Source organism: Desmodus rotundus, chromosome 1 (genome assembly GCF_022682495.2).
Source record: "Desmodus rotundus isolate HL8 chromosome 1, HLdesRot8A.1, whole genome shotgun sequence".
Taxonomy (NCBI): domain Eukaryota; kingdom Metazoa; phylum Chordata; class Mammalia; order Chiroptera; family Phyllostomidae; genus Desmodus; species Desmodus rotundus.
The window spans coordinates 11,391,904-11,411,166 of NC_071387.1; the positions used below are offsets into that span (position 1 = coordinate 11,391,904).

Genomic DNA, 19,263 nt, shown 5'->3' on the forward strand with positions numbered 1-19,263 from the left:
AATGAAGAGTGATGCCACTAGTGAAGGTCCACAAACCATATCACATAAGAAGTGTTTGAAAAAAAAATTGGATATTTAGTTGAAGAAGGAAATCCTCGTGTAGTAATGATAGCTATCTTGAAATATTAGAGGGCTTCTCAGATAGTTAACCTATTTTAGCCAAAGGGTGCTGAACCCAAGGTGCCAGTTTCAATACAATATTTAGCTTAATTGTAGGAAGCCCTTTAACCATTTAACATGAATCAGAGCGGACTACCTACCTCATGAGGCCACATTCTCCTCATTCCAAGAATAGTTCCAAAGGGAGGCTGGTCAGCCAACTAGCCATGACTATTGTGGGGGATAGGGGGGTCTGGCGGCAGGAGAAACCAAGTATCCCTTCAGATCCCTTCTAAGCCTGGGGTGTTATGACTTTATGTATCACCAAGGGCATTGTGTTATTATCATTTCAGCTGCTAAGTACAAACATGTAATCGTGAAGAGATGTTGTTATGATGGAGCCCGTCATAATGATGTTGAAAGCTGTGAACAGCGAGCCGCCCGGATTACACTAGGCCAAAGATGCATCACTGCCTTTAAGGAATGTTGTGCCTTGGCAGAACAGTTCCGTGCCGAACTATCTCTTAAACCTTTGCAACTGGGAAGGCTCAGTAAGTTTGACGTTTTCTATCAGAATTGTGCCCAATATGAGGAATTTCTGTGTAATACTGTGCTGCTACGGAAGGTAATGTTCGTGCTCTATTTAAAATTGGGAGTAGAAAAGATAACTTGTAAATGCCCATAAGGAAAAAATCTGTTAATCATTTTTGGGAATCCAAAGATATACATATATATATATAGTATAGGGCAGAGTACACTAGTCCATAGTCAAGACCCAGGGCAAATTTAAAGCTGACTCATTCTATAAATTTGAATGATTGTTTATCCTCTCAGAGCTTCAACCTCCTCATTTTTAAAGCAAGAAGGTTAGGCCAGATGATCTCCAATATGCCTTTGAGCTCTAAAATTCTATGGTTCTGTGATATTATAATCAATAAAAATTGTTTATGCCTATATGAACAAAATAGCAAAAGATTTCTAAATCCAGCTTAAGGTTAAGTGTACTTATGTAAAAGCTGAAATCTTATTTCAGTTTCAAGCACAATAATACAAGTATTTTCAGATTTTATAGAACTCTTATTAATATGTTTTCAGAAATTTTAGGACTTTTGTTTCATTTATATTTAGTCAAAACAAAAACAGACAAAAGCAAGAAAGAAGAACAAAGTAGGAGGGATCACAATACCCAATATTAAACTATACTACAAGGCCACTGTAATCAATACAGTCTGGTACTGGCATAAGAACAGACACATAGATCAATGGAACAGAATAGAGAACCCAGAAATAAACCCAAGTCTCTACGGCCAATTAATATGGCAGCGCTATATAAAAAAGCCAAGTGCTGGAAACAGTCTAAGTGCCCATCAGTAAATGAGTGGATCAAAAATGGTGGTACATTAACACAATGGAATACTACACAGCAGAAAGAAAGAAGGAGCTCCTACCTTTTGTGGCAGCAGCATGGATGGAACTGGAGAGTATTATGCTAAGTGAAATAAGTGAGTTGGTGAAAGACAAATACCATATGATCTCACCTGTAAGAGAAATCTGATAAACAAAATAAACTAATGAACAAAACAAAACCACAGGCATGGAAACATGGAACAGACTGACAGTGACTGGAGGGGAGGGGAGAAGGGGATAAAGGTAGAAAGAAGGGGAAGGGACTATTCAAAGAGCATGTATGAATGACCCATGGGCATGGACAATGGTGTGGGGATTGACTGTGGGGTGGGGGGGGTGGGCGGAGGAGGGCAAAGGGGGAAAAATTGGGATAACTATAATAGAATAATAATAAAAAAAGTAAAGGAATTTTACCTGTTTTTAAAAAACCAGATAAAAGCAGAATAATACCTCGTGTTTTATAATCTGATTGTTTTTGCTTAATAGTGTGTCTTAAACATTGTCCATTTAAATGGATATATTTCTGCAACCATAAATTTTTGTGGGTACTTACCAAAATCATGTTATTAGCCATATTTAGGTTTTCAGACTTTTTGCATATTACAATCAGCATTTTCATCAACCATCTGATACATATATTTTTCATTGTCCAATTTTTCGATTATAATCATCTGGTTTGGCTTCAGCTGCATGGAATTCAATCTCTGCAGCTTCTCTCTGGTACTTTGCTCCTCATTCTAGACAGCTTGACTTCCCAAAACCGCAGTGTGTGTTGCTACAACTCTGCAAAGGTCTGCATGGGCTCCTCTCCCTGTCCTGCAGCCTATAAACTGTCTTCAGAGAAAAAACCTGGACAACTTTAGGGTTTACCTAATCTCCTTCCTCTCAGGGATCACAGTGCTGGGCCACTTATGTTCTGGTGTCTGAAAACTGTTTTATATGGTGTGTCTGGTATTCTGTTTTTTTCAAGATAGAAGGATAACCCCAGTCCCTATTAGTTCATCTTGGATAGGAACAGAAGTTCTATTCATTTTGAGTAAAGGGAATACATTATAAATGAATTTCTAAACAGAGAATCACATAAACAGAATTATTGCAATTATAAGAATGCAAATAACTTTATAGACTGATGAGTATCTTGTATAATCTCAGGAACACTAAACATTTAATAATTTAGAAAACAAATAATTAAAGATATTTTATGCCTGTTTTGTCAATGCTATTAATGGAGAAGTTCTAGTAGTTCCATTTTGAAATCATTAAACAACATGTTTCATTGAGCTTTCAGAAAATGCTTGTTTTAGATTAATGTCCATATTTTAAAATTTGGCTATAAATGGAATATATGTTGCTTTTCTATAGTAGAATATACTGTTTTCCCCAGATACATGGATCCTGGCACCAATAACCAAGACAGAAATAAGGAGCTATTTTCCAGAAAGCTGGTTATGGGAAGTTCATCATGTCTCCAGAGGGTGTCACAGAATTCCAGCAATTCCCCACAGAACTGTAGCGGTTAACCACACTGACCGCATCTTCTGCCTTCCAACAGCTGAAGCAAGGTAGTTTTATCTACTTTCAGCAAGTAAAGCAGGCAAGGGATTCATATCCAAAGCTCTTCCTCCAAATGGGAGGCTTAGCCATTGCTTATATATTCTATTTGGTCAAGTTCATGTTGATTTCTTCTTTGCATTTGGCTACACTTACCTGGTTGGGTTCCTGTCAAGCTTATCTCATTTATAGCTGGTTGCAAAATACTGTGCTACATTTTAACATTTAGCAAGAATAGCATTTAGTAAGAATGGCTCAGACCTTGACACCCTTGTCATGTCTAGCAAAGGTTATTATACTTCATTGACATTACTTTGAAAAATGCGAGAATTTGCAAATACGGCCAAAAATCTGAAGAATACTCATTTCCAATAGTTTATTTAAGAGTTAAGATGATACTACCATTTGGCCAAATGTTTTTTGCTTCACTTTTCTTTTTCTTAAGTATGTGCTTTGCTCTAGTAGTTGAGTCCAAGGCAGAAGAGTTCTGTTCATTTAATTTCACTTCTCTTCCGTAAGTGCTGAGCACAACTGTGCTGTACACTGTTAAGCAGCCCTTCTTATCCTGAAATATCTGTACCATAAAACAAATGTTGATTGATAAGAAGAAAGTTTTTTTTCTCAGTAAATTCTGTAATTCAACACATTTTTACGGAATGCCTATTTGGTACCAGGCACTGAAAACAGTGATAAAAATGCCAAGTCCCTGACCAACACCCTTCCTTGAGGGGCTCAAAGCACTGACTTTTCAAGGGGCAGTCAAGGCACTGAGTCCCAAGGCTGGCGTCAGTTTTCTAATGGGTCTCCTTGTCTCTACCCTTGTCACCTCTAATTCTGCCTGCACAGTGTTGTCATTTCAGCTGACATTGCCCCTTGGCTAGCACTTCTCTGGTAAGCCTCCCTATCACTGTTCCCTACCCTACCAGTGATTGGGTAAATTATTTTTCCTGATTAATTCTGTTGCATGTGTCACAGTATTGTAATGGCCTACTTACCAGCCCATCTTCCACATTAAAATGTAATTACCTCCAGGGCAAGGGCTAAATTCAGATTACTGCTTTACATCTAGGACCTGGCATAAAGTCTGTCTGGCTTCTAGAGGCACTAAAATAATGTGTTGAATAAATGCAGACTGCATCTGAATTTTGTAATGCTTTATCAGTACAGTTATAACAATGCATTGCAATTTATTTTCTTAGCTGTTTTTTCCACTAGACTGTAAACCACTTGAGAACAGGGCTACACCTTTTAAAAATTTTTTTAAATACATTTTATTGATTATGCTGTTACAGTTGTCCCATTTTTTCTCCCCTTTATTTCCCTCCACCCAGTACCCCCCACTCTCACCATCATTCCCACACCTTAGTTTATGTCCATGGGTCATACATATAAGTTCTTTGGCCTCTCCATTTCCTATACTATTCTTAGTCTCCCCCTGTTTTGTACCTACTATTTATGATTCTTACTCCCTGTACCCTTTCCCTCTTTATCTCCCCTCCCCCTCACTGCTGATAACCCTCCATTTCTGTAAATCTGTTCAGTTCTAGTTGTTTGCTTAGTTCATTTTTGTTTTTTATGTTTGGTTATTGATAGTTGTGAGTTTGTTGTCATTTTACTGTTCATATTTTTGATCATCTTCTTTTTCTTAGATAAGTCCCTTTAACATTTCATATAATAAGGGCTTGGTGATGGTGAACTCCTTTAACTTGACCTTATCTGGGAAGCACTTTCTCTGCTCTTCCATTCTAAATGATAGCTTTGCTGGATAGAGCAATCTTAGATGTAGGTCCTTGCCTTTCATGACTTAGAATACTTCTTTGCAGCCCCTTCTTGCCTATAAGGTCTCTTTTGAGATATCAGCTGAGAGTCTTATGGGAACTCCTTTGTAGGCAACTGTTTCCATTTCTCTTGATGCTTTTAAGATTCTCTCCTTATCTTTAATCTTGGGTAATGTAATTATGACGTGCCTTGGTGTGTGCTTCTTTGGGTCCAACTTTTTTGGGACTCTAAGCTTCCTGGACTTCCTGGAAGTCTATTTCCTTTGCCAGATTAGGGAATTTTCTCCTTCATTATGTTTTCAAATAAGTTTTCAATTTCTTGGTCTTCGTCTTTTCCTCTGGCACCCCTATGATTCAGATGTTGGAACATTTAAAGTTGTCCTGGAGGTTCCTAAGCCTCTCCTCATTTTTTTTGAATTTTTGTTTCTTCTTTCTGTTCTGATTGAATGCTTACTTCTTCCTTCTGCACCAAACCATTGATTTGAGTCATGATTTTCTTCCCTTCACTGTTGGTTCCCTGTACATTTCCCTGTATTTCACTTTTCATAGCTTTCACTTTTTTCTCTATTTTTCGACCATACTCAACCATTTTTGTGAGCATCCTGATTTCCAGTGTTTTGAACTCTGCATCTGATAAGTTGGCTCTCTCTTTATCACTTAGTTGTATTTTCTCTGGAGCTTTGATCTGTTCTTTCATTTGGACCATATAGTTTTGTCTGGATATACCTGTTACATAGTAAGGGGTGGAGTCTTAGGTATTTGCCAGGGTAGGGCAACCCACATCACTGTTTTGTGATGCTGTACATGGGGGAGGGGTCTGAGAGGGAATAGTGCTGCTTGCTAGACTCTTGGCTGGGTTTCAGTCACTTCCCCTGCTGCCCACAAGCAAATTGTGTCCTTCTGGTGCTGATTCCCGGGTGGGTGGGTTTGTGTACATTCTGGGAGACCCTGTGGGTCTCTCCAACCAATTCTCCTGTAAGGCTGGGAGTTCCTCCCACTGCCACAACCACCACAGGTTTTTTCAGTCAGTGGTTTTGAGGCTTTATCTCCCCTCATTGGAACCTTGAGTTGCATGGTCTGTCTCGCTCCCCAGTTGTTCCTCCTAGTTTATCTGTATGAGAATGTGGGACCGCATTCTCCGCCAGCTGCCACCTCACCTGATCCTCCAGCCACCACCTTGCTGCGAGTCCTCTCCACCCCTGTTGCCCATCTCCGCCCCTCCTACCAGTCTTGATGAATGTTTCTGCTTTAACTCCTTGGTTGTTGGACTTCCATACTGTTCGATTTTCTGTCAGTTCTGGTCATTTTTTGTTTTTGAATTTGTCATTGTCCTTCTTTTGGTTGTGTGAGGAGGCAAAGTGTGTCTACCTACGCCTCCATCTTTGCCCAAAGTCCCAAGACTACATCTTCTAAGTGCTGTATACTCAGCACTATGCCTGACATAAAATTGGTAGACAATAGCTGTTTGTTGAATAAAATAAATCTATAAACTTAAATCTATAAAATTAATCAGTAATTTTTAGTTATGACAACTTTGTTATGAGCACTATTAAGATGTATTGTTTTGCTTACCTATTTTAGAACATACTATGCAATGAACATAATTTTTCTTTGTTTTGTATGTTTCAAATTTGCAATGTTTCAAAGGCATCCTTCTGAATGTTAATTCTCAGCATACAAGTGAAAAATCTAAAAACATATAACCAGTAAAAGATTTATGGAACATATTTTTCTTGCTTAATTTTCCTTAATACCTGACATGATTATATTTTGCTGTGATTTTTTTCTTCTTCTAAAGTAGTGTGTAGCAAAAATTCTGCTAATGAGTGCTGTCCAGTTGGGTTAATCAATGTTCCTCTATATTTGAACATTAATGTTTTAACTTTCAGAAAGCAGTTGCAGTTTGTGCTACCTGATTCTCTAACTACCTGGGAAATTCGAGGTGTTGGCATTTCAGATAGTGGTAAGCAAGTTTAAGTTACATACTCATTTAAGGAGTAATTTGATTCTCAAAATGTAGTTTTATGATTTGTTTTAATAATGACATTGAAAAATGCTATATTTTTGCCATCATTAAAAAATGTAGTTATTTGGTTATTGTCTATTTACCAGTAGTTTACTCAGGACTTAAGTGGTGACATTTTAAAAAATATTCTTTTTAATATACTACAAAAAAACTTAGATATGCCAACTTTTTGACCATATCAATTTCCTCTATTGCTCTCTATTGCTCTTCTCTCAGCCATCATTTTGTAAATGCTGATGTCAAGCCCCTATTTTCCTTCATTTTTCTCAGTCAGTAGGAGCTTGAGCAGAGTTGGAAACAAGTATATGAATGCTCTCCTGAGCTGATGCGCTTGTATGGTGATTTAGTGCAGATACTTATATGAATAACATCAGGATTGATTCTGTTCATTTGTTTCCTGTTTTTTGTTTTTATAAAATCTTGGTTTCCACAGTCAAAATTTTATACCCAGTAAACTGAGCCAATGATAAATATCTAAAAAGAGATTTGGTGCTTGAGTTGAAAAACTCATGCCTTAAACAGAACTCAGTATTTGTTGGACAATAAAGATTTCTGTTAATACCAATAATTAATGAAATAAAGATCAATGAATAGAAAATTCAAGGACATGGGATGACAATGATGAAAACAATATCTAGTTTTTTTCTTCAGACATTTTAACACTAATAAATTATTATAGGAATTCCCTAATACGCTTCTACTTTGCTTTTACTTTGTGCTGAAGGTATATGTGTTTCTGATACTGTCAAGGCAAAGGTGTTCAAAGATGTCTTCCTGGAAATGAATATACCATATTCAGTTGTACGAGGGGAACAGATCCAATTGAAAGGAACTGTTTACAACTATAGGATGTCTGGGATGATGGTAAGTAGGTATTTATGGTATGTACAACTAAATGGAAAAAAAAGAATTCTCTTTCTGGTAATTCTGTTAATGGAATTATCACAGACACAAAAAATAAAAACTCAACTCAGTTCAACATTATAAACCAATATGACCCAATAGGTTTCTTTAATTCGTGCCCCACCCACCCTAGTTGTTTGTTTCTGAAGGAGCAGGAACTTTACATTTTTTAGAAATTCCTCAAAATTAGTTGTTGAATATTGGCACTCTTTTTTGTTTCCCTATTTAATTTATTCTGGTTATTATAGATTTATTCTTTAGGGTATAGTTCTCAATTCTATCAGTTCACTAGATTTTGGAGGGGAAGTGAAAAATATTCACTATTTGAGCCAGAAGTCAGTAGCTACTATTACTATCCCCAGTACAAATATGGGGAAATGGAGACTGAAAGAAGTCTTACAGCCTGCTGTCATCACACAGTAAGAGGCAGAGCCAAGATTTGAACCTAGGTCTTTCTGGGGCCAGAGTCTGGTTGTAAAATTAGGTACAAGTGGGAAATTAACAGGTAAGATTGATAAATTAATTTGGGGACACCCTTGGGCAAGGCCTTGAATGCCAAGAGATGGAGTTTTCAGTTTTTCATAAAACCATTTGTTGAATACCAAAGACTGAGCTACAAGATATGAAATGAGTAAGAAAGAGTGCCTGAGCCTGGGGTTCCCACTGTCTAAAATAAAAAGAGACAATGTAACAAGTGCTACCACAACAACATGAACAAAGAACTTCGGTAGCTTTGCCCCTGACTTAGTAGGTAACAGTGTGAGTAAGAGAAGATATTTCTGTGAGATGTTGAGCTTTCTACACATCCCTTCACATTGCTAATGTATAGCAACTCATGTGTATATTTTGGAAAATCTGAAATTAGCTTTCCCCTCTGCCTTAAATATAAGGGATTATTTAACACTGTAAAAGTACTAGGGGATTCTTTGTGTCCAGAACGAACACAGTCAGGACATACTTTCCTTATCATAAAGTGTTTGGATGTAACTGTTCTTTGGTGATATTTCAGTTCTGTGTTACAATGTCTGCTGTGGAGGGAATCTGTTCCTCAGGAAGTCCAGCCATTGACCATCAGGGGAAAAAGACCTCCAGATGTCTGCGCCAGACAGTAGAGGGCTCGTCCAGTCACTTGGTGACCTTTACTGTGCTTCCTCTGGAAATTGGCCTCCACAACATCAACTTTTCACTGACCACTACTCTGGGAAAAGAAGTCTTAGTAAAAACATTACGAGTAGTGGTAAGAAAAACATGTTTTGCCTGATTCTTTTAAAATCACTTTTTTTTCATTCTGAAAAAAGTTATCAGCAGCCATATGTTCAGTAATTCAGAAAGTGACACAGAAAATGATAATGTACATGTAACAAAATGTTAACATTTGGGGAAATCTGGGTGGAGGTTACCTCAGACTTTTTTGTGCAATTCTTGTAACTTTTCTTTAACTCTGAAATTATATTTTTAAAATTTAAATAAAACAATACTTGCTTATTGTAGAAAATACAGAATACTGGAAAAAATGAAGAAAATTAAAGTCACTGATAAACCCCACAGCCAGAGATATCCAATTTTAACAATTTGGTATACAGCTTTTCAGGGTTTTTTCCACAACACATTTAGAAAGTATGTTCTTTAAATGTATATATGTGCCAGATATTATACTAGTCACCAGAGATATAAATAAGATATGCCCATGCATTTATAATTTAGAACTTACAGTCTAGAAAATTTTCCTTTTTGTAAAAGAGTAAGTAAACAGGCCAGAAAAGGAAGAAAACTATCATGTTTTAAGTATTATTTACCCATACAGTCTGTTGAATGTCTTAAGATTCTTGCTTGGAGTCACACGGCTAGTTAATGAGAGAGCTGTGTCTTCCATAAATCCGCAATTTAAGGTGCAGGAAAGAAACTTTATTCAGTGCAAAACAGCTATTTGTGATATAGCACAGCTGTGAAAATAGCATGGCTGTGAGGTGGCCCTGGGGCCAGGCCCCTCTCTGGCTGGAAAGCTCTGCCCTGTTCCTTGATGGTTTGGTTTACCCTGTGCTGGTCTGCTCTTCTGTGATTTGGCCTACTCCCTTTTGTGCCAGTCTGCTCTGCTCCCAGGCCCCAGAGACATCTCCAGTGTTTCAGCTCAGCCAGCAAAGCACAGCCTTCAACCTTCTGGAAAGGGAAAGTGTGCTCTCAAAGCTACAAGGGATGCTTATATGGATGGAAGTCCTCATCCTTGGTCCCTGATTGGTCTGTCTTCATGCAGATGAGGACTCCAAGTCCTCATAGTTTGATTGGTCCAAAAGGCACTGTCTTGATTGGTCAGAATAGAGCCACTCTGGTTGGTTAGAGCTGTGCAGCTTCAATTGGATGGGGAAAGCCTCAGTCCTATGGTTAAAATAAGATTCCAGGAACTCCTTTATAAAGGCTTACTCAGATGGCAGAAACACAGTATAGGTGGGCAGACGCAGGTAGTTCAGCATAGGCTTCTCCCTGAAGCACACTTTGTGTGAGAGCCCCCTGTGTACAATGGCTGCTAGGCTTTTTTTCTTGTTATTTGTTTATTTGAGCCCAGCGAGCCACCGAGAGCCCTTCTTAGCAGGTGTTTTCTTTCTCAGGGTTCAGTCTTCATTCTCTGAGTTCTGATGTCAGCCGTGAAATTCACTTCAGTAAACAAGTATTGACTTATTTTTAGCAAGACTTGTTCTATGCTTCCTTGAATAGTAGTTCCATGCACAGGCTCTGGAGCCAAGCTCCCTGGGTTTGAATCTTGACTCCACCACTTCCTAGCGGTGTGCCATTGGATAAGTTTCTTGATCTCTCTGTGTCAGTTTCCTCATCTGTCAAATGGGAGTAATAATAGCACCTAACTTCATAGAGTAGTTCTGAGGTTAAATGAGCTGAAGCATACAAAGCACTTAGGTCAGTATTGCCTGGCTTATAACTTCTATTTTAAGTGTTTGCTCTGATTATTATGCAAATTGCCAGAAAATCTTAGTCCTGCATGTATGCATTTAAGTATTTAAACATACTTGCCTTCTCTCCCCCCAAAACGATTTTTTAATTGGAAAAGTGGTCTGAGAATTCATGTCATAGAGATATAATTATATTATTAATTGAATGTTTTCTGCCTTTATTTTAGCCAGAAGGTGTGAAAAAGGAAACTTATGCTGGTATTACTCTGGACCCAAAGGGTGTTTATGGTAGGCAAAAGAATTTTGTATTTTATGTGTCATCTTTTGCTGTAGAAATTATGGTGTTATGTAGCTTGAAACACTATTTTTCAAAATGTTAATTGTTTAGAAGCAGGAATGTCCACTTCTTAGTTCATTGCCATTCTTGATAGCATGTATCATACTGTAATCTGGATGGGTTTAGAACAAAGAAATACAATTCCATTAGTTTTAAACGCAAGCATTGAAATAGTAATAATTGCATGATTTCCCTTAGATATTAATCATTTTCTATCCAACAAAATAATAATTGTATTTTTATTGTGCCGTCACTGCAAAGAACACATAAGAAAAAGTTATTTACATACTTACTTAACATGCATTATTTGAAAATACAATAATGTTGATTAATCACTTTACAAACCATGTAGTTGTTCCTGCTTCCCTTTTTTCCTTCAATTCAGATATTCCAAATCTTCTCAAGGTTAGAATTTTTGCAAAAATGTAAGCACTTAATCAAGGCCTAAATATATTGTCTATTTATGAAATTTATAATGTGCTCAGTTAACAATTCTTTTCAAGAAAAAGAGACAAACTTCTGTAGTCCTTATTAAATGAAGTTTACCTTATTGTTGCATTGAATCATTTTTTTTTCTTTCAGTGATATAACAATGAAGATTAAAAAAATAGTTTACTTCAGAATGCCATTCCCTCTGGGAAAGCAAAGAATTAAAACCTTAACATTTTATTTATTTTTTAAAGATTTTATTTATTTATTTTTAGACAGAGGGAAAGGGAGGGAGAAAGAAAGGGAGAGAAGCATCAATGTGTGGTTGCCTCTCACGTACCCCCTATCGGGGACCTGGCCTGTGACCCAGGCATGTGCCTTGACTGGGAATTGAACTGGTGACCCTTTGGTTTGCAAGCTGGTGCTCAATCCGCTGAGCCACACCAGCCAGGGCAAGACCTTAACATTTTAAACTAGCTGAGTATCATAAACTGAATAAGCACTTCAACAGAGTAACAAAAGAAAAATTCATCCTATATTCGTGTATGCATACACTAGTGTTTTTCTCTAATTTTATCTGCATATAGTCCTCCTCCCAGCTTGCTCACTGTGGGGAATCTGTGGGAAGAGCTGTCACAAGTTCTGAGAGTTTTAGCCTCACGTGGTTACATCATGACTCCAAGCCACTGCATCCTTTGGGTTTTCCTCCTTTTTACCCTTGTGACTCCTATACTAACATTATTGCAAACAGCTTTCCAAAATGGCCCTGTCTTACCCATCCTAGGTGTGAATATTAGAGCCATCAGATGGGAATGAATGATCTTTTATCTGGGAATAGATCTCTCCATCAAAAATTATTTTCAAGAAAGATTTTTATTTATGTATTTTTAGAGAGGGGAAGGGAGGGAGAAAGAGAGGGAAAGAAACATCAATGTGTGGTTGGCTCTCCAGCACCCCCTGCACTGGGGACCCGACCAACAACCCAGGCATGAGCCCTGACTGGGAATCAAACCAGCAACCCTTTGGTTTGCAGGCTGGCGCTCAATCCACTGAGCCACACCAGCCAGGGCTCCATCAAAAATCTTGGTTAAAAAAATTTTATGCTTCTTTCCAACCTTGTCATATGAAGTTTTACCCTTATCATTTTAGATAACTTAGGTATCTTTGTTACTTTCTAGAGTACTAAATAAGGTAAAGATGGCAATCAATTCTGTCCAGTTTATGTCAGAGATTTTATTAAATGCTTCCAATATTTATATATTGGAGTTGCTATACCAGGATAAGATTTTATAGAGTTCTTTTTATTTCTTAATCCTCACGCAAGGATATGTTTATTGATTGTAAAGATAAAGGAAGGGAGAGGGAGGGAGGGAATGAGAGTAACATCAAACAGTTGCCTCCCGTATAGGCCACAACCAGGGATTGATCCTGCACTTTAGGTATATGACCTGATGAAGAATCAAACCTGAACCTTTTGGTGTACTGGACGATGCTCCAACCACCCGAACCACGTGGTTTCTGGGTTTTTTTTTAAGTCGTGATGTATTTGGAAAAGTACATGGACAGTAACATTAGAAGAAATCTGAAAAATCTATCAGTGAGGGAGAAGGAGGTATCAGAACAAATTGTAAATTAATAGTAATTAACATTGTGGGATATCAGCTTAAAAAGAGATTAAACAGACTCAATACTCAAGACTAGCCTTAGTTGTTAGTTTCTTTTTTAAGTATATTTTATTGATTATTCTATTACAGTTTTCCCAATTTTTCCCCTTTATCCCCCCTCTGCCCTGCACCCCCCAACCCTCCAGCATTCCACCCCTGCTTAGTTCATATCCATGGGTTGTACATATAAGTTCTTTGAGTTCTCTGTTTCCTATACCTTTTTTGACCTCTCCCTGTCTATTTTATACCTACCAATTATGCTTCTTCTTCCCTGTACCTTTCCCCCCTATTCCTCCCTTCCCCCTCCCCACTAAAAGCCCTCCATGCGATGTCCATTTCTCTGATTCTGTTCCTGTTCTAGTTGTTTGCTTAGTTTTTGTTTTCATTGTTTTTCCTTTTTTTAGGTTCATTTGTTGATAGTTGTGAATTTGTTGTCATTTTACTGTTCATATTTTTGATCTTCTTTTTCTTAGATAAGTCCCTTTCATTTAGTAAGGGCTTGGTGATGATGAACTCCATTAACTTGACATTATCTGGGAAGCACTTTCTCTGCCCTTCCATTCTAAATGAAAGCTTTGCTGGATAGAGTAATCTTGGATGTAGGTCCTTGCCTTTCATGACGTCAAATGCTTCTTTCCAGCCCCTTCATGCCTGCAAGGTTTCTTTTGAGAAATCAGCTGACTGTCTTTTGAGCACTCTTTTGTAGAACTCTTTCCTTTCCTCTTGCTGCTTTCAAGATTCTCTCTTTATCTTTAATCTTAGGTAACTTAATGATGATGTGCCTTGGTGTATTCCTCTTTGGATCCAACTTCTTTGGGACTCTCTGGGCTTCCTGCACTTCCTGGAAGTCTATTTCCATTGCCACATTGGGGAAGTTTTCTTTCATTATTTGTTCAAATAAGTTTTCGATTTCTTGGTCTTCCTCTTTTCCTTATGGCACCCCTATAATCTGGATATTGGAATGTTTCAAGTGTCCCAAAGTTTCCTAAGCCTCTCTTCATTTTTTTGAATTCTTGTTTCTTCATTCTGTTCCAGTTGGATGTTTATTTCTTCCTTTTGTTCCAAATTGTTGATTTGAGTTCTGGTTTCTTCCTGTCACTGTTGATTCCCTGAATATTTTGCTTTGTTTCATTTTGGGTTCTTTCATTGGTTCTTTAATTTTTTGACCAACCTCAATAATTTCTGTGAGCATTTTAATTACCAGGGCTTTAAATTATCCATCAGATAGGTTGGCTATTTCCTCATTGCTTAGCTCTCTTTCTGAAGTTTTGCTCTGTTCTATCATTTGGGCCCTACTTCTTTGTCTTAGGGCCCCTGTTAAGTTTTAAGGGGGCGGGGCAACTCTCTTTGCTGTGCTGTGGCGCCTTTAGGGGAGGGACCAGAGAGGGAACAATGCAGTTCACCTGCTCCGCTCTAGCGCACTTTTCAACGAACTCCTGTGAGACTGGGAGTTTCTCCCACCATGCGACCGCCTTAGTCCACAGTCAGTTCTGAGCCTCAGTTTCCTGTTCAGTCAGCCCCACCAGCGAGGTCTGTCACCTCGCTGCAGCCAGCCCGCTGCGTAAGCCCACAGACTGGTAAGCCCCTAACTTACCAGTTTGGTTGGTCTGGTTCCTTGGTTATTGGAGTTCCGTGCGGTTTGATTTTCTGGCACTTCTGGTTATTTATTGATTTTATATTGGTTGTTATCCTCCTTTTGGTTGTGCAAGGAAGTGAAGGGTTTCCACCTACACCTCCATCTTGGCCGGAACTCTTAGTTGTTAGTTTCTGCTTTCTGTCTCTGATAAACCCTTTCCCCCTAACTCTTTTCATATCTCAAATGCAGAGTTCAGCTTCTTACTCCCACCCAACTTCCTGGCACACCATTATCGTTGGTCTGGGCATGCCCCTCTCATGTTTTATTTCCTCTTTTCATTCCTGACTGCCATTCCCATTTTCCTTCCTCCAAATGCACCCACACAAATATGTTTGCTTGATCTATGTCTTTGAGTTGGGATGCAATGTTGGTTTCTATGTGCATACCTTTTTAACATATAAAAGTTACTATGCTATACTCTTCTATTTCTTAAGTTTTTAAATGTAATATTGTGTTTTAAAGATATATCTCTTTCTATATGTGCATTTAATTCACTGCTTCTTACATGGTATTTCAAAGGATGGTCTACCACTATTGATGGATTCCCCACTACCATAAAGAAAGCTGCAGTGGACATCCTATGCATCTCCCTTTGTGCATCTGTGTGAGCATGTATCTATACTATGTATCTAGGAGTAGGACTGCTGGGTCAAAGGGCATACATACATTGAATGTCATATACTTCTGTCATATTTCTCTTCATGAGGAATATGACAGAACTTCCACCAGCACTGCCTGAGGGTTTTCATATCTCCACACCTCACCAACACTTGGTGTTCCTTGCCTCTTTAAAATGCTCTACTTTTCAAGGGTAGAAAGTGATATTGCTTTATTGTTTTAATTTGGATTCTTCTGATTACTAGTGATTTTAAACATTTTTTCATATAGGTGTTAGCCATTTGGGCTTCCCAATCTGTACATTACCTAGTCCTCTCTTTTACACTTTTTTCTATTTTCCATTTGCATTTTCTTATCCATTTCTTGTTGATTTTGTTTCTGGTTTACTTTATGCAGTGATGAAACACAGTGTGTTTTGATTTTGAACAGGAATCCTTTATTCTGATATAGTCAAATTCATTATAATTTCATTTTATTATTTTATATTTGGGGGTAATTTTTAAGAAGTCTCTCCATGCTGTTAGTTCACAAACATATTTTATCATATTGTTTTTACAGATTTAACTTTTAAATGTTTTAATCTCTCTGGCATCTACCTTTATATGGGATGTCTTGATGAGTTTTTACCATGATCTCTGACAAGGGACTAAAATTGACAAATTGCCTTTTTTTAGTTTTAACTTTGTTTTCTTTACCTTTTCCATCTGGTAGCAGAGTTGATGGTGAGAACTGAAATAGTCAAGAGCAGGTATTGACGGAAAAAATGATGGAGGATCAAGTTAAGATCATTTCAAACAACCAACAGCCATTAAGTACCATATACAGTGCATGAACTGCTTACCAGATTTTTGGGTTATTATTTTTACCCTCACAAAACACCTTTGAGGAAAATACTATTACCTCTGTTTACCTGATGAGCAAACCAAGGCATAGAAGGATTAAGTGTTTTGCCCAATGTCACATATAAAGTAAGCTCTTTCTGAACTCCATGCTCTTTTCAATCACTATAAACCTCTTCAGTGTCTCCACTGAGTTTGTTTTAATATTATATCCTCAGCTCTTATCAAAAGTTAATGAAGAAAGAAGTTATCTGCGGAATGTTCCTGCCTCTTCTGCAAAGCCACATCACCTGTCCATTAAATTGCAAAATGTCACTATTTTTTTAAGCATCTGCCATGTGCCAGGGACCATATTGAGTGCTAGGACTACAGCATTCAGTAAGGGATGGTTTCTGCCCTTACAGAGCTTTCTTATCAGGACAACAGGAGGTAGAGTCTTTGTGGTGACTACTATGGGCTATGCAGTAAAACTTCTGGAGTTCAGATCACAGATCCATCTGTCGTAGCTCTGTGACCTTGAGCAATTTGCTTTCTAAGCCTCAGTTTCCTCATCTGTAAAATAAAAAAATAATAGACCTAACATATAGGGATGTTGTGAGGATCCAATGTAACAATGCATTTAAGGAACTTAGCAGAGTTCTTACTATTCTATTAGTAAAATGGTAAATATTATACTCTTTATGAAGTAAACCAGTGATTACAGTAGAAAAATGCTCTGGTACTGGTATGCTAAAACTCTGTTATTCTGCATAGAGAAAAAGTGTCTAAATACGACAAAGAAGAGGAGGTGGAAAGAATTTCAGGCACGTTTCCTAATGAGCTAATCTTCATACTTCCTTGACTAAGGAATTACATGTCAGATATTTTTAGATTTCAATTCTAAGACAAATTTTCTCTTTGAACAAAATAGCAATCTTACTTTTACTGGTGAATACAATTTATATAACCTATTTGTTTCCTATATTGTAATGAGCAGGAAACTTACAATCAAATTTAATGCTTTATTTTAAAAGATTACATAAGCCTAGGCTTTGATAAAAATCCTTGGTTATTTAAAATTCCTTCCAAAATTTTAATATTATTATTATAAAAGAATGTTTTATATTTAAAAATCCTTAGAGGTAGTTATATTATAAATAATCTGCAAATAGTCTTCCCTTAAGAACTCTGTAAATCTAAGAGGTTTTTTTTTTTTTAATTTCAGGTGTCAGTAGCAGACAAAAGGAGTTCCCATACAGGATACCATTAGATTTGGTCCCCAAAACAAAAGTCAAAAGGATTGTGAGTGTTAAAGGTAAATTAACGAATGCCACTTTTACTTCTCATTTCACTTTGTGTTTCAAACAAAAATCAAATATCTTCATGATTATCCTGTTTCTCCCCCACTCTAGTCACTAGCATATACAAATCTACCTCTGGGAGAACCCGACTCCTACTCCCACCTTCAAATCCTGGACCACTTTTCCAATTATCTTTTCCCAATGGCCTGATTTAAATGGAGATTTATTCTCCATGCTGGAGGGTGGGGGCTGTCACTGGCCCAAAGACTTCTCTACCATGGGGGTGCAGCTGCTTCTGGACTTAAGAACTTCCCGTGATCTTGGTGGCCAGGCCTGTTCCAGAGAATGCTTTATGAACTGTAAATTGCCCCCAAACAGCAGCTCTGCTCTGCTAAACTACCAGCCCCAGAGGGGTTCTCTCCCCTCCAATGCACTTGCAAAAGTGGTGTCTTTGGTGGTTTTTTCCCTGTCTCCATCCTTTATGATTCAATGACATATCATCAGAGTAATCAACGGTCCTGATTACACTCTATCTCAGATAAAAATCTTAGAATCACTGAATGTTGGTACTTTGAAGGGCTTTTTCCCATCCTGTTGTGTATATAAGAGCGCTGTTTGCCCAGGGTGGCACAGTGAATTGTGGACAGGGCCCCCGCCGCCCTCACAGGGTGTTCACAGTTCAGATTCTTTGCTTTGCTTTGTGGAAGCGACCGATTAATACTATTTACAACGTCTAACGCTATCAGTTTGAATGGCAACTAATTTGCCATGTACTCTATGTAGCAATCTGTCCACTGTATTACACCAGCTTACCACCATGTAACAGTGGTAGTTTTAAACCCACTTTTGGTGTTTCTTTTAAATTTAGCTTCCTAATCAGATCTTTTTTTTTTTTTAGCTCCCCAGCACTGAGAAGTAATTCAACTGCCTAGATAAAAATGAAAGAATAAGGATGCTGCTGTTATCTCTATTTAAAATATACTGTTACTCAGAAATTCATAGACATTGATTGTGTCTACTCTGAATTTTGTGTGTGTATTTCAGGAATGCTTATGGGTGAGATCATGTCTGCAGTTCTGAGTCGGGAAGGCATCGATATCCTTACTCACCTCCCCAAGGGGAACGCAGAGGCGGAGTTGATGAGCATTGTCCCAGTATTCTATGTTTATCACTACCTGGAGGCAGGAGATCATTGGGACATTTTTTCCCCTAACTCATTAACTGAAAAACAGCACCTGAAGAAAAAATTAAAAGAAGGTAAAAAAAAATCCATTTCACATATTGTACATAAAAATTTTGTTTTTTAAACTAATAGTTTAATTAAACTAATATTTATGTTGTGAGTTATACAAAAAGCTTAATTGTAAAAGCATTTCAGCAAAAAAACATCATAAGGCAGACTCTACTATATGAGTAAACACTATCTGCTGTTGCGTTCTGGCTTCACTTCCTGAAATGCCTGGACAAGAGTTAAGACACCTGCATCCACAGAGCACTTCCCTCCTTCTTGAGTGAACTCAGAACATTTTACTTGATAATTCCCAATTTAAGTGATTTGTATACTTCATCTGAGAAGTTCAATGTTGGCCACACACAGAGCATATGCTTGCTGCCCAACACCAAGAGAAATTTACCACTACTGGGGGATAATAAAGCACTCTTTGAGTAGAAATGGAGGTCACTGAAGCACTTCTTTTTCTGGTGCCTCTTAGGGATGATAAGCATCATGTCCTACCAAAATCCTGACTATTCTTATAGCATGTGGAGAAATGGACAAGCTAATACTTGGTAAGTAG

At 37.8% G+C, this 19,263-nt stretch overlaps 1 protein-coding gene across 4 annotated transcripts in view; it reads left to right on the forward strand.

Moving 5' to 3' along the window:
• Positions 1-19,263, forward strand: part of C5 (complement C5) — an 86,784-nt gene that overhangs the window by 34,123 nt on the left and 33,398 nt on the right. For all 4 annotated transcript variants that reach the window (XM_053921153.1, XM_045196958.2, XM_053921160.1 and 1 more), the window contains exons 17-25: positions 453-650; positions 2,891-3,068; positions 6,725-6,798; positions 7,586-7,725; positions 8,774-9,001; positions 10,892-10,952; positions 17,392-17,481; positions 18,512-18,724; positions 19,180-19,255. In XM_053921153.1, the coding sequence (XP_053777128.1) occupies positions 453-650; positions 2,891-3,068; positions 6,725-6,798; positions 7,586-7,725; positions 8,774-9,001; positions 10,892-10,952; positions 17,392-17,481; positions 18,512-18,724; positions 19,180-19,255 (1,258 nt within the window). The remainder of the gene's footprint in view (positions 1-452; positions 651-2,890; positions 3,069-6,724; positions 6,799-7,585; positions 7,726-8,773; positions 9,002-10,891; positions 10,953-17,391; positions 17,482-18,511; positions 18,725-19,179; positions 19,256-19,263) is intronic.